Raw genomic sequence first — 16450 nt, forward strand, 5'->3', positions numbered from 1 at the left:
CCACCACAAATAATAAAAAATGAAAAGCAATGGCAAATTGTCTCAGAATATCGCTCCCAACATCATACTAAATGTTAACTCAAAGGTGAACTACCCCTTTAAGTATTTCTTTGCCTGGTTTCATCTTTTTGCAATTTCTCGAGCTAAACAGGGAAACTGAAGCTAATTCGTGTTTTTAACTCTGTGATTCTTGCGACGTAGATAATTGTGCCAAGAAAATCCACCTGCCTAATAGACTTCTGCTTATCTTAGCCAAAACAGTCAAAATAAAGGGTGAAGTACTGAGTTATTTAAATAGAACAGAATATTAGTCTCTACGTCATAGTAAAAGTTAACTCAAAGGTGAACAACCCCATTAACGGACCAGAAAAGGCTGTAATGTAATGTAAAAAGTAAGCAAAGACCTTATCGGTTGCTCATGACAACTGCACTGGTGTTGATAAATCAATAAGAACAATGATTGGCAGGTCATTCAATTTGCTTTGAATGTAATTTCTACATGTAACAATACATGGAAGAGACAAAAGGCACCTGATTGTAACAATGTTTATTAAATTAAAATATTTTTTGAATGTTGCTGTGAGCAGACGTGTGACCCCTAAAGACAAGGAAAGACTGGTGTCTCAGCCCAATGGGTATGAGATTGTACAGGACACCCCCTTGTGAGGGACAATGATGGAACTTTATTATCCAATATAAGGAATAAACTAATCCAGTATAACTATCCTGCGGGGGTCGAGTCTGATCCAGTGCTGAGATGTATCACTGATCTCCTTTCAGAACTGAAACCAATTCGCCGCTTTCTTTTAACTCCTGCAGGGGAAATAAAATCATGAAATTAGTCGATATAAAAAAAACAGCCCAATGAGCATTCAGCGCCCCCAAGGCTTTATTTATGGCTGTACCGGGCTGAGTATTCCATGTTTGCAGGCGGCACACTAAGCCAAGTGTCAGTTGAAGCCCCAACCATTGGTCAGGGCCCCCATAACTTACAAGGTTACAGCTATAGGAAATGATCAGCAAATAGATATTCACCCCAAATCTCACTGTAACTGACCCTGAAGCTGGGCTTTCATGTGCATCTAGGGGAGCAAATGGCCATTCTTCCCAATTCTAACCCCATTCTCTGACACTGTGTAAAGGTGCAACTTCAACCTTTAAAGTTAATGTATAAGGGGGGAGTCCCAATTCGTTAAAGTGGACCTATCACCCAGACATAAAAATCTGTATAATTAAAGTCCTTTTCAAATTAAACATGAAATCCAAACTTTATTTTTTATTAAAGCATTCATAGCTGTTGTAAACTCATTTAAACATCTCAGCTGTCAATCAAATATTGTCTGCCCTTCCTCTATGCCTTTCACTTTCCATTCAGCACTTCCCAGATGTCACTGCTCTCCCCACATTCCCCCACTTCTCTTCACCATTTAATTGTGTAGCCAGGGCATGGGGATGGACATCAGGTCCCCCATTCTGGTGCACAAACAAGATTCTGAGATGATACAAGACTTGTCTTAATAACAGTGTCCACAAAATGGCTCCTGCCTGCTTGCTATAATTATGAATTCCCAGACTGAAGGAAACAAGATTCAAATAATTTATACAGTGTAATTATTTTTGCTTGACTAAAGTGATAAAATAGGATTTGGAATATTTTTATTGGGTGACTGGTCCCCTTTAAGTAAGTGCATGCGCGGAAAGAGACCGAAGCGCCAGAAGATGTTGTCGGTGAGCTCTGCTGTGCAACGAGGGTTAATTATAGGCTTAGGGGTTTTTACAGATGTTTTAACACCTGCGCTGGGCAGGCAGGGTGGGGTTTTTATAAGCAATGGGGTTTAGTTCTTTAACATTCCCTCAACCCTGGAGATGTCACAACAGTCAAAGAAAAATTAAAGGGGCGGTTCACTTTTAAATTAACTTTTAGTATATTATAGAATGGCTCATTCTAAGCATCTTTCTATTCAGGCCTCTCCTATTCATATTCCAGTCTCTTATTCAAATCAATGGACGGTTGCTAGGGGAATTTGAACCTTGGCAACCAGACAACACTGAAGAAATCTTTTCAATACACAGATAAAAGGCCAAGCACATAACAGGGGGCAGAATGAAGACACAATGCAAGACCCTGGTAAAGGGGCACATCTAAAAGACAACTACCACTACTGTATCTTTAAAATGATAAGGCACTAGGAAATACACTGGAGCTATGGGAACTGAATGGGGATGATGCAGGCGCAATACTTGAGCTTCTGCAGAGTGAAACTTATTGGGGTTATGTAATAAAAGGCACTAAGTTTGCCCAGGAGCAGTAACCCATAACAACCAATAGGATGTTTGCTACCTTCTGATTGGTTGCTATGGGTTACTGCTCCTGGGCAAACGGAGTGCCTTTTTTTTACATAACCCCCAATGAGTTGAATGGACTGACAACCAGGGCCGCCATCAGGGGGGGACAGGGGGTACAAGTGTCCCGGGCCTGAAGGGGGGCCCGGCAGTGCTGAACTTTGAAAGAGACGGGCCCCCCCCCCTGACAGCGCCAAACCCGAAGTCACGAAAACAGCCGAAGTTGACGTCCTGAAGCGGCAAAAAGACCTGAAGTCACGAAAGGAGGCGAAGTTGAAGTCCTGGAGCCACAAGTTCAACTCTACTTTTTTTTTAATCCCCTGGCCACGAATGCATTATTTTAATATTCTATAGGCCCCTGCCACCAATGTTTTTTTAAAAAATATTCTTTTGGGCCCCAATATTTTTTTTAACTTGTAAGGGGGTCCCTGGCGCCAATGTTTTTGTTTTTTTAATTTATAGGAGGGCCCTGATTTTTTAAAAAACTTTTAAGGGGGCCCTGGCACCACAGGTTTTTTTCAACTTATAATGCTTTTTATAATGTGTGTGGGGGGGGGGGTTACCTTTTTTAGCACTGATGTCTGTGTGGTCTTTTAACTGTGGTGTGGGCAGGATCTGGGGAGGGGCTTGGGCCCAGAAAATGTTGTTGTACAGGCCCCGTGATTTCTAATGGCGTCCCTGCCTGACACTACTATGCGCTGTATCCCCTTCCTCACTCCAAGCGAGTGCCTGAATGCACGAACCAGTGGAAGTTTCTGGGAGAAAGATTTGTAGCAGGCCAACATCTGTTCCTTAATATATCTGCCCGCCGCCTGCATTACTGCTTTAACCTTCTCCCATTTATAGAGGCCAGCCGCAAATAATGTTCTTGAGCAGAAAATGGAAGGTATAAATCTCTCCAACCATATGGTCATCTCTTCACATACAGATATACGGCCGCGCTGAAATGCTAAAGCCAGAAGGTGCCGTGAAAGGGGAAACGTATATTTTTGGACTCCTTTACTTTTGCCTCGATTACTGTAATATAAATGTATATTAACATCTGGTTGCATACATAAATTTATATATAATTTTTCAGGGATGCACGGAATCCACTATTTTGGATTTGGCCGAACCCCCGAATCCTTCGCAAAAGATTTGGGCGAGAAACGAACCGAATCCTAATTTTCATATGTAAATTAGGGGTGGGAAGGGGAACATTTTTTTCCTTTCTTGTTCACGCGATTTCCCTCCCCGCCCCTAATGAGCATATGCAAATTAGAATTCGGATTTGTTTCGGCTGGGCAGAAGGATTTGGCCGAATCCTGCTGAAAATGGCCGAATCCCGAACCGAATCGAATCCTGGATTCAGTGCATCCCTAATTTTTTCGTTTGCCTTTCAAGGACAAGTAACACCAAAAAATTTAAGGTGTTTAAAAGTAATGAAAATATAATGTACTGTTGCCCTGCATTGGTAAAACGGATGTGTTTGCTTCAGAAACACTACTATAGTTCTTATAAACAAGCTGCTGTGGAGCAATGGCGGAAACAGAAAAAAGTCTATATGGCACAGGTTAAATAGTGGATAACAGATAACACCATTATGTTCTACAGAGCTTATCTGCTGTGTAACCTGAGCCTTTTCTCCTTTGAATGGCTGCCCCGCAGCTTATGTATATAAACAATATAGTTCCTGAAGCAAACACAGTGCAGGGCAAAACTGCATTATATTTGTATTACTTTAAAACACTTTCTTTTTTGATGTTACTGTTTCTTTAACTTTAGGCCACAGTAGCCTTTTCCTGGCATCGATCCTACGAAGTAGGATTAGCAAAGCCCCAGCATTGGACGAAAACCATGTTTAATTCCCTAAAAATACGGCATTGTAACTGAACAGAGTGGACGTCACAATAGGAAGTGACAATAGGACACATGAAAAGTCATTTCAATCTCCATATGAGATATGGGCAAAGTAGGGGGTGTTTACCTTAAGGATGTCCAGCCCCCCGACAAGTTCTCCTTTCACGTAAAGCTGAGGGTAGGTGGGCCAGTTGGAATAGGTTTTTAAACCTTGTCGCACCTGCAAGAAAACAAGTAGACAAATGTACAGATCAGGGTCAGTGGCGTAACTGGATATTACTGGGACCCACAGCAGATTGTTTTTCAGACCCCCAGGTTGACCAATATTTATTGAATTTATATATGAATTAGGACCTCATGGGGCCCCTATACCTCCTGGTCTGCTTCCTCTATAGTTAAGCCCATGATCATTATATACTAAAATAAGTGGCAATTGTAATAAAACATCCACCCCCCCCAACACCACACCAGAAATAGTTACTTTTAAAGGGACGGTTCACCTTTAAGTTAACGATTAGCATGTTATAGAATGGCTAATTCTTAGAAACTTTTCAATTGGTCTTCATTATTTATAGATTTATTTTAAATAATTTTCCTACTTCTTCTGTCACTTTCCGGTTTTTACATGCGGCTTCCTGACTGAATGATCTGTAAGTTATTGCTATGTTTTTTTTAGGGATGCACCAAATCCAGGATTCGGTTCGGGATTCTGCCTTTTTCAGCAGGATTCGGCCGAATCTTTCTGTCTGGCCGAACTGAGTCCTAATTTGCATATGCAAATTAGGGAGGGAAATCGCATGCCTATTTGTCACAAAACAAGGAAGTAAAAAATGTTTTCCCACCACTAATTAGCATATGCAAATTACGATTCGGTTCGGTATTCGGCTGAATCTTTCACAAAGGATTCGGGGGTTCGGCCGAATCCAAAATAGTGGATTCGGTGCATCCCTAGTTTTTTGCCCTCTTCTATTCATATATCAGTATCTTATGCAAATCAATGCATGGTTGCTAGGGTAATTTGGACCCTAGCAAACAGACCATTGAAATTGCAAACTGGAGAGCTGCTGAATAAAAAGCTAAATAACAAAAAACACAAATAATAAAAAATGAAAACCAATTACAAATTGTCTCAGAATATCAATCTCTACGTCATATTAACAGTTAATCTAAAGGTGAACAGCCCCTATAATAATGATCAATGGGCAAATCTGATTTTACCACTAAGCCAAGCTACAATCTTAAATATAATGCCCTTTTAGTTGCACTGTATACCAGCAATGCATCTCTGGGTTGCACAATAAGCAGCTAACCCAGCTGTAAAAACATAAATATATTAGTTATTTGTAAATATGCTCCTAAATCTTCGGCCATTAAGTGACTGAAATAATGTTTGCCCACTTATCAACGTTCTTATGAGACAAGATACAAATGTGGCTTGACAGCTCCATCTACTGGTGAGTTCAGGGTAGTATCACTTTTATGTTTATACGATGAATTTTAATATTCAGTTGTAGGTTTCAGGTAAACAAAGTGCAGTTTAGTTCATTTTGTCTTTGTAATTTGCAACAACATTCAGACACAGCCTGCGGGACACCCACCCAGATTTAACGGAGCTTGCTAGGAGATTCATGCATGCTAAAGGCCCTTGTCTCTCCTTGAAGGAACAGTAACATGAAAAAATGTAAGTATTTTAAAGTAATAAAAATATAATGCAGTGTTGTCCTGCACTGGTAAAACTGATGTGTTTGCTTCAGAAACACTACTATTGTTTATATAAATAAGCTGCTGTGTAGCAATGGGGGCAGCCATTCAAAGGAGAAAAGGCTCAGGTTACACAGCCGATATTAGATAAGCTCTGTAGAACATAATGGTGTTACCTGTTATTTACTATTAAACCTGTGCCATATAGCCTTTTTCAATTTCCACCATTGCTACACAGCAGTTTGTTTACATGAACTATAATAGTGTTTCTGAAGCAAACACATCAGTTTTACCAGAGCAGGGCAACACTATATTATATTTTCATTACTTTTAAAACACTTTCACTTTTTGGTGTTACTGTTCCTTTAAAAAAAAAAAACAATCATCAACTCCACATATATCTGGGATGGAAGACATGGTCTCCAAGGGAGGTGCACCTGATGCCTGTGTCTGCTACAGAAATTTAGCAATGTTAAGTCTCTCTTACCTCTTCATCTTCCAGAATATCAAATGTTTCATAGCTAACACTGAGAAAGGAAAAAAAAACGACTTTTTTACTAAATGTAATAAAGGCAGAGACAGTTTTAAATACAGCTAAGCAAGAAGAAAAATGCATCTTACCCAGTACTGAATCTTCCTACTTTCATCTATACTCAAAACCTCGGGTAGGAATTTCACCAAAGCAGATGCAGGTTTGCAACAGTACAGTAAGGCAGAGCAACCAGCAATTAGCTTTGATAGGCCTTGACCCCCTGTTTTTTTAACCCTTCCCTGTTTTGTTTCGGTCTCTTCTTCCTAATAAATTGTAAGCTCCTAGCATTAGTGTATTCATTCTATCACATTTATGATACCTATACCCCTTTGTAATGCACTGCGTGTATTTGTGGCGCTATACAGTTTTGGGGACCGTTATCCAGAAAGCTCAGAATTACAGAAAGGCCGTCTCCCATAGACTTCATTTTATCCAAATAATCCACATTTTTTTTTAAAAAAAAAATTCCTTTTCCTATGTAATAATAAAACAGTAGCTTGTACTTGGTCCAAATTAAGATATAATTAATCCTTATTGGAAGCAGAAGCAGCCTATTGGGTTTGTTTAAGGCTTACATGATTTTCTAATATATTTAAGGTGTAAAGATCCAAATTACAGAAAGATCCAACCCTTCCTTCCTCATATTTTGGAGCTGCCTAGTTAACTGGTTTTATACATACAATTATTTTCATATACCAAAAGTGCTACAATTTGTAACGAGTCCACTGGTATTCCTCAAACCTTTGGTCCTGAAGCTATAAGTAATAAAAAAACCAAAATTTATGGCACTATTTATTAAGAGATAAGTTGTTTTTTCCATGAAAAAATCAAATTTTCAGGGATTTTTTTTGTTTTTCTAATATTGAAGTGTAAAGTTTAATTTTTATCTTCTAAAGCAGCTCTGGGGGGGGCTGTTAACTATTCTAAATTGATACATTTAGGGGCAGATTTATTAAGCTGAGGTTTTTACCACAAAAATTCAAGTAGTCAAATTGTATTTTTTCACATCTTCAGGTTAAAAAAAAAAACACCTCAAATCGATAAGTTGTTTTTTTTTTGTTTTGTTTTTTAAGGGTCAGGGCACACAGGCAGATTCGGGGAGATTAGTCGTCTGGCGACAAATTTCCTTTTCTTCGGGGCAAATAATCTCCCCGAACTGCCTCCCCGCCGGCTAAAATGTAAATCGTCGGCGGGATGGCACTCAGAGCGATTCATTTTCCGAAGTCGCCCGAAGTTTCCTTGTGACTAATCTCCCCGAATCTACCTGTGTGCCCTGACCCTTATAAAAAGTCGATGATTCGAGTTTTTTCCATTCAAGTTTTTTTTCTAACTTAGAAACCATTTGACTTGCAAGTTCATTCGACCTTTTTTTGGGAACGTAAGGTTTACAAGTGTTTCCAATAAATGAGGAGGAGCTGCCATGCTGTCCCCTTGTTAGCCGAAAAGGGCTATTCTGTGGTTAATAATAAGGGTTCCTTAGTTATGAATGAAAGCAATAAAAAGAGAAGCTTCGATTTTATTCTGACTGTAGTGAAAAATAACTTCTAGTGAAAAAATGACATTTTATCAATAGCCAGGGCCAAGCCTTGTGCATTAAAGAAACAGTTCAGTGTATGTAAAAATAAAAACTATGTAAATAGATAGGCTGTGCAAAATAAAACTTGTTTTCAATATAGTTAGTTGGGCAAAAATGTAATGTATAAAGGCTGGAGTGACTGGATGTCCAACATAATAGCCAGAACACTATTTCCTGATTTGCAGCACTCTTGGTTTCCACTGATTGGTTACCAGGCAGTAACCAATCAGAGACTTGAGGGGGACTACATGGGTTATAATTGTTTGCTTTTGAATCTGAGCTGAATGCTGAGGATCAATTACAAACTCACTGAACAGTTATGTCCCATGTGGCCCCCCTTAAAGTCACTGACTAACTCAGAGTTAGAGAGCTGAAAAGCAGGAAGTAATGTTCTGGCTATTATTTACACATCCAGTCACTCCAGCCTTTATACATTCTTGGTTAACTAACTATATCAGAAACATCTTTTGTAGAAACATCTATTGTAAAGGTTTTTTGTAACGTTTTTCTTTTGATGTAATAAATAGTTCTGTATTTTTCAATCCTTACTTGATTTCTCTGTATGTTAGCTTTGGAGACCCACATGGGGAGCCACCTTTAGATTAGCACATCAAAATTATTTTCTAGGGTGTGCGCTCCTAACAGGATATCTTGATTTTTACACTGAACTGTTCCTTTAAGAGCCACAAAGCATAGCCAATCAGTTCCGCTCCCTGAACGACAGATTGTCACGCATGTGCCTAATACAGCAATCACACAGCCGCACTTGTACTCACCCCGTGTTGTTCATTAATTCTAGAATCTGCCTGCTGAATCCACATTTTGCCATCTAGCAACAGGGAGAAACTCAAGATGAAGCATCACGTCTCAGAAGGGATTTAGAATTGTAAAATAAAAGTAATGTCCATACCTCTTTGTTCCCTTTCATAAACAGCATTACTGGGGCTTTGTTCACCAATGCCTTTAGTCTACAAAAAGAATCAACACAATTATTTAATTTTTTTTTTTTGCTCTATAAAGCTATACAAAGATGTGAATACTGCTAATGTCTTCTTTAGGGGCCCCAAATTAAACCCTGGGCTTAGACCAGCCATACTGTTATGTAAAGTCATATCATGGACCAACCCATTGGTGCTCATGGCTGATATAAAGGGATCATTCTAAGCTCTGTACTACATGTAGGTTGAGGGGGGGGGGAAGTGATCCAGGGGAGTAGACTTTGCTATGGACTGAATGCCTGTAGCTTACTCTTCTTTCTCTGACTATCAACTCTTTTTCTGCAGAAGGCCCCTATTTGTGATCCAACATTTGTCCCTTGAAAATTGAGCTTCTGGGATATCCAATACTGTGAATAAGCACTAACAAATCTCACCCTACCCGGCCATCATGCTTGGCACCAATCAACTGCCCTGGGCCCCTATGGTCAGCCCTGGGCCCCTATGGTCAGCCCTGGGCCCCTATGGTCAGCCCTGGAGCCCTATGGTCAGCCCTGGAGCCCTATGGTCAGCCCTGGGCCCCTATCGTCAGCCCTGGGCCCCTATCGTCAGCCCTGGGCCCCTATCGTCAGCCCTGGGCCCCTATCGTCAGCCCTGGGCCCCTACGTCAGCCCTGGGCCCCTATCGTCAGCCCTGGGCCCCTATCGTCAGCCCTGGGCCCCTATCGTCAGCCCTGGGCCCCTATCGTCAGCCCTGGGCCCCTATCGTCAGCCCTGGGCCCCTATCGTCAGCCCTGGGCCCCCTATCGTCAGCCCTGGGCCCCTATCGTCAGCCCTGGGCCCCTATCGTCAGCCCTGGGCCCCTATCGTCAGCCCTGGGCCCCTATCGTCAGCCCTGGGCCCCTATCGTCAGCCCTGGGCCCCTATCGTCAGCCCTGGGCCCCTATCGTCAGCCCTGGGCCCCTATCGTCAGCCCTGGGCCCCTATCGTCAGCCCTGGGCCCCTATCGTCAGCCCTGGGCCCCTATCGTCAGCCCTGGGCCCCTTTTGGGGGTCAGCAACACAGTTTGGCTGCTCTACTGCCATGTTCTTGTAATTTGCATAATGCTTCAAAATCTCAAAAACACTGACATTTTACAAGTCTCTGAAAACCACCCTGCAGACAACTCATGCCGAGTTCTAGAGGGCAGGTTTTACTGAATTTTCCAGAAAATAAGTTACCCCTATACTTTTACTATTCTTCAGAGGACCCTTTAACAAATATGGTATGACTTACACTTTACAATAGTGGGCGTCTTAGCTGTGTGGACATGCAGAGAAGATTTAATATTTATATGAGATAGAAAGGGAAAGACAAAGAAAGGGAAAAAGACAAGAGACGGTGGTTGGAAATAAGTTAAAGGGGTTGTTCATCTTTGAGTTAACCCTTTGAACAATTCATCTTAGGCTTGATGCAAATCGAGGGAAGAATTAGGCATCTAAATATGAGAAATCTGCCATAATTGCTGTTCAAAGAAAAACCCAGGAGCAGCAAGTTGAGCCTAAAAGGGAACAGATTGATAAAATACTCACCTCTCCTCTAGACTCTGGGCTTTGGGGCACATTTGGTCCAATTCTCCAGACGCCACCATTTCCTGTAAATAAAAATCTTTCATTAGAAATTGACCAAGTGATCCATCACACTAAGCAATGGTGTATTAGAAGTCACCTTTACGATATCCAGTCCGCCTAGCAGTTCGCCATTGGAGTAAAACTGCGGGTAAGTGGGCCAATTGGAAAAGGTTTTGAGGCCCTGACGGACTTCTTCATCTGATAGTATATCAAAGCTGCTGAACTGGATCTTGTGCTGGTTGAGGATATCCACAATCTGCCGGCTGAACCCTGGGGGGGAAAAAAATAGAACTAAGCTTTAAGCATTGTTAAGACATCTTTTGCCTGCCAGCGGTTCTGCACATGCTCAGAGAGCTCTGGGCAGCTGTAAAACCGGTGGTTCACCTTTAAGTTAACTTTAAGTTCATCCCCATGCCCAGACTACACAATTAAACGGTGAAGAGAACGGGAATGGTGTGGAGAGCAGTGACATCTAGGAAGTAGTAATGTGCAGGTCGGGTTTTTCCAGACCCTAACCAACCCTCCCTTAGCCCGCCTGCATCAGACTTCCGCGTTCCTTTTATAGACCCACGCCACCCCGCTGATGACATCACAAACGGGCAGGGCGAGCAAGTCTGTGGCTATAAAGCCGGAAGTCGGAAGGCAGCATTTGAAAGTGGCGGGCAGGGAGAGCAGGAGAAGCGCTCAACCAGCGAAGAGGAGTGCGAGGTTGGCCCGAACCCATCTGACCCGCAGATATCGGGTCAGCCCGCACATCACTACTAGGAAGTGCTGAATGGAAAGTGAAAGTAATTGTCTGCCCCTCCACTATGCTTAAGGCATAGAGGAAGGGGAGACAATATTTGATTGACAGCTAAGATTTTTAAATGATCTTACAGCTATGAATGCTTTAATAAAAAATAGAAATTGGATTTCATGTTTAATTTATTTGAAGCTGTGTTTCCTATAGAAACTCTACTATGGTTTAAATAAACAAGCTGCTGTGTAGCCATGGGGGTAGCCATTCAGGCACAGGATACACAGTAGATAACAGATAAGTTCTGATGAATCCCATTATATACTACAGAGCTTATCTGTTATCTACTGTGTATCCTGTGCCTTTCTCCTTTTTCAGCTTTGAATGGCTGCCCCCATGGCTACACAGCAGCTTGTTTATATAAACTATAGTAGAGTTTCTGAAGCAAACACAGCAGATGTACCAGTGTAGAGCATCACTACATGATATTTTCATCACTTTATAACACTTTCAATTTGTGGTGTTACGGTTCCTTTTAAGGAGAAGGAAAGTCTGTTTGAACTTGGGGGTGCCAAATGTTAGGCTCCCCCAAGTGATTGTATTGCCTTACCTGAAACCCCGGGCTGGTGATCCTATCGGCAGAAAACTGCACCGGCCGGGGTTATACCAGTGAGCACCATGTTTAACTTTAACTAAAAAGTCGGCTCTTTTGTTCTACTTCGCATGCATCTGCCCCGGGAAATTTGAAGAAAGAAGAAGACGGAAGAGGATCACTCCGTGGTGCTCGCTAGAAAAACCCTGGGCAGGTGCAGTTTTCTGCTGATAGGAGCACCGGCCCGGGGTTTCAAGTAAGTCAACACAATCATTTGGGGGTGCCTAACATTTGCAAGTGCAAACAGACTTTCCCTCTCCTTTAAGGTTCCTTAAGCTTAGGGGCTGTGGGAAATCATCCAAGCCTTAATAGAAACGGAGGTTAAATCTTTTATTGTAGCGGACGCTACAGGGCTGATTATTCATTTTCAGAATACACTGGTTTCTGAATCTAAATTACTGATCATCCTTGTCTTGTGAATCTCATGGTGTATGTATGCTTTAGGCGGCAAACAACGTCTGACCACAGATGAGTATATTCACAAGGCCAAAGAGCATATGTATAATCTGATGTATTTTCCCTTTAAAAGATTCTGTGTATGTTTCTCAATATGACACAAACTCCTGAAGCCTTGATTTAAAACGTCCCTTTTCTGTTCCCCAACCTGCACAACGTAAATAGCCTTTACCTGACCTCTATCCAGACCGTAGCATCAGAAATAGGATTATTTTTATTTTCTCCCCTTACAGCAAGAGGTGCTCTCAACCATATGCATCTTATTGAGGTGTGATGTGCGGGACTGTGTTTATTTTATGCTGCAGTCCAAGTGTTAAGTTCATGTACAGCCTGGAGTAAAAACACCGATTTTGAAATGTCTCATTCATCTGGGAGTTCATTAGTAAATAGCTGAAGGCTGATTGCTTTTGGTTATTCTGTTTTCCAATACATTCAATCATTTTTACTGTACTTGCCCCCACCAGAAAGCCTCGCTGCAGCTCTAGGCCATATTATGAAGTCTAGCAAGATTGATGGCTCGTATTTCATTTTTTAAGGGTTAAAGAGGCAGAGTATAAATATAAGGCTCTGGGAAACAACCGCAGCGATGATTTACTTCTGTAACAGGAAGAGAAATAACTATACATGTCGTTATACAGAGCGGTTATGATTTTGTGTTATATCAGGCAAGATCTGTAACGGTTAGCCACACACACAACCAATAATATTGGATATACGGGTATGGGATCCGTTATCCAGAAACCAGATAGCTCCGAATTATGGAAAGGCTATCTCGCATGGACTTAATTTTTCCAAATTTTGTGGATTTTTCTGTAATAATAAAACAGTATCTTGTACTTGATCCCAACTAAGATATAATTAATCCTTATTGGAAGCAAAACCAGTCTACTGGGATTATTTAATGTTTACATGATTTTCTAGTAGACAAGGTATGAAGATCCAAATTATAGAAAGATCCATTATCCGGAATACCCCAGGTCTCTAGCATTCTTGATAACAGGTCCGATACCTGTAACATACGAACGGCTTTCATTTTTTATTTTTTGAAGTTTTATTTTGCTTTTTATTCAGCAGCTCTCCAGTTAGCAATTTCAGCAGTCTGGTTGGTAGGGTCCAAATTACCCTAGCAACCATGCATCCATTTGAATAATAGACTGGAATATGAATAGGAGAGACTCTGAATAGAAAGAAAAATATAGCAATAACAATATATTTGCAGCATTGTAGCATTTGTTTTTAGATGGGGTGAGTGACCCCCATTTGAAAGAAAGAAAAAGGCAAATAGTTAAAAAACTAAAAAAAAAAAAAATGGAGACCAATTGAAGACTAATTGAAAAGTTGCTTAGAATTGGCCATTCTATAACATACTAAAAGTTAGCTTAAAGGTGAACTACCCCTTTAACATTTAGTAAATTCTAAAAAATGGGATGTTCAGGTCCTCTATATTCAAATCAATTCAAATCAATTCAAACCACTGACTGGTTACTAGGGTAAATTGGACCCCAGCATCTAGATAGCTGCTTAAAGGACAAGGAAAGTCTATTTCACTAGGAGATGCCAAAATGTTAGGCACCCCAACTCCCTTTCAAACCACTGACTGGTTGCTAGGGTATATTGGACCCCAGCAACTAGATAGCTGCTTAAAGGACAAGGAAAACCTATTTCACTAGGGGATGTCAAAATGTTAAGCACCCCCACTCTCATTCAAACCACAGACTTGTTGCTAGGCTATATTGGACCCCAGCAACCAGATAGCTGCTTAAAGGATAAGAAAAGCATAGTTTTCTTATCCTTTAAGCACTCCCACTCTCATTGAAACTACTGACTGGTTGCTAGGGTATATTGGACCCCAGCAAACAGATAGCTGCTTAAAGGACAAGAACAAACCTATTTCACTAGGGGTGCCAAAAAAGTATCTATTTATTTCACTGTAGGTTGCCGAACATTTTGGCACCCCCAAATTAAATTCAATTTCCGTGTCCCAAGTCTATACCGATCATTATTCCACTCGAAGTTGACTGAACAAAGCTCACCACTTATTGGTTGCTTTTGGTTACTGTACTGCTGCAAATTTGCCCTATTCAATTGCAGTTTCTTTTTTTTAGCAATTTAATTTAAATATCAAAATATGACTTATTTTGTGCACATGCTCTGCATGTTTCTGTCGACCTTTAAATGGGTAGTTTTAAGAGAACATCTGCTTTAAGGAGTTGTTGATGTAGAATTCCATAAGGTGGAATACCCAACATTTTTGCCCTGCAGGAGTGTTCCATTGAGGCAATGAAGCCTAGTAGATTGAGAATACACACCACATCTTGGCTCCTGGGGAGATCCCTTTATGAACAGCATGCACGGAGCAGCCGTAATCAGCTTTTTCAGTCTGCTATTGAGGTCTTCTTTGGGAGCACTGTTGGGGGTCGCTGGAAAAGAGGTGCTTGAGGCATGACGCTGAACCCTCTTTGTGAGCTCCGGAGCGTGGGCACCATCCAATCTGTCAATCTTCTGAGAGTTCTAGAATATTACAAAGAAAAATCTTCTACGTACTCTATATGTAAAGCAAAAACCTTCAGTGTCAACGAACAATGTAAAGAGGAAATTTACCCCTATGGGCAAACCAAAGAGCTCAGAACAATAGGGCTTTTGATTAACATACTTACAGGTTTTAAAGGTAAAGGATTTTTTTTTTTTTTTTTTTATAATTTTTGAATTATTTCCCTACATTTTCTGACTTTCCAGCTTTCAAATGGGGGTCACTGACCCATCTAAAAAAAAATACTCTGAAAGGCTACAAATTTTGTTACTGCTACTTTTGATTACTCCTATTTCTATTCAGGTCCCCTCTCCTATCCCAGTCTCTTCTTCAAATCAATGCATGGTTGCTAGGGTAATTTGGACCCTAGCAACCGGATTCCTGAAACTTCAAACTGGAGAGCTGCTTAATAAACCACAAATATAAAAAACTAATTGAAAACCAATTGCCAAGTGTCTCAGGATATCACTCTCTACATCATGCTAAAACTTAATTTACAGGGGTGGTTCAACTTCAGGTTAACTTTTAATATATTATAGAATGGGCGATTCTAAGGAATTTTTCAATTGGTCTTCAGTGCTTATTTTTTTTTTTTTTTTTATAGTTTAACAAATTATTTGCCATCTTCGCTGACTTTTTCTAGCTTTCAAAAGGGGGTCACTGACCCCCTTTAATAACAAATCTTCTCTAAAGCTACACATTTATTGTTATTGCTACTTTTTCTTACTCATCTTTCTGTTCTGACCCTCCTATATTAATATTCCCTATCAATTATTAACTTTTAATAAATTATAGAATGACCAATTCTAAGCAACTTTTCGATTGGTCTTCATTGTTTATTTTTTTTTTTATAGTTTAACGAATTATTTGCCGTCTTCTCCTGACTTTTTCTAGGTTTTAAAAGGGGGTCACTGAACTCCTCTAATAACAAATCTTTTCTAAAGCTACATATTTATTGTTATTGCTACTTTTTCTTACTCATCTTTCTGTTCTGACCCTCCTATATTAATATTCCCTATTCTCATTCAAATCAATGGATGGTTGTTAGGGTAATTTGGACCCTAGCAACCTGATTGCGGACACTGCAAACTGGAGAGCTGCTGAATAAAAAGCTAAATAACTCAAAAACCACAAGTAATAAAAAATGAAACCCAATTGCAAATTGTCTCAGAATATCGTTCCCTATATCATACTAAATGTTAACTCAAAGCTGAACAACCCCTTTAAAGTTAAATAACCCCCTTCAAGCTTTTCTTTGTCTGGTTTTGATCTTTGGTTTATGCAATTTCTCAAGATAAACAGGGAAACTGAAGATAATCCCTGTTTTTGACTTTGTGATTTTTGCGACGTAGATAATTGTGCCAAGAAAATCCACCTGTCTAATAGACTTCTGCTTATCTTAGCCAAAACAGTCAAAATAAAGGGTGAAGTACTGAGAGAGTTATTTAAACAGAGCTCATCATCTTTAAACTAAAACTAATAGTAAGCATGATAGCAAAACAATGCTCTGTTACGGCTTTATTAAAACAACAAAAGTACCT

General features: G+C 40.4%; 1 protein-coding gene across 1 annotated transcript in view; it reads right to left on the bottom strand.

Moving 5' to 3' along the window:
* Window positions 1-532: 532 nt before the first annotated feature.
* Window positions 533-16450, bottom strand: part of glrx3.L (glutaredoxin 3 L homeolog) — a 29341-nt gene continuing 13423 nt past the window's right edge. Inside the window, exons 4-11 of the mRNA XM_018225167.2 lie at window positions 14689-14890; window positions 10633-10805; window positions 10497-10558; window positions 8902-8959; window positions 8768-8820; window positions 6371-6410; window positions 4310-4402; window positions 533-813 (exon numbers count right to left, since the gene is read on the bottom strand). Coding sequence (XP_018080656.1) covers window positions 763-813; window positions 4310-4402; window positions 6371-6410; window positions 8768-8820; window positions 8902-8959; window positions 10497-10558; window positions 10633-10805; window positions 14689-14890 — 732 coding nt within the window. The 3' untranslated portion in view covers window positions 533-762. The remainder of the gene's footprint in view (window positions 814-4309; window positions 4403-6370; window positions 6411-8767; window positions 8821-8901; window positions 8960-10496; window positions 10559-10632; window positions 10806-14688; window positions 14891-16450) is intronic.

Source organism: Xenopus laevis, chromosome 7L (assembly GCF_017654675.1).
Source record: "Xenopus laevis strain J_2021 chromosome 7L, Xenopus_laevis_v10.1, whole genome shotgun sequence".
Classification (NCBI taxonomy): Eukaryota; Metazoa; Chordata; class Amphibia; order Anura; family Pipidae; genus Xenopus; species Xenopus laevis.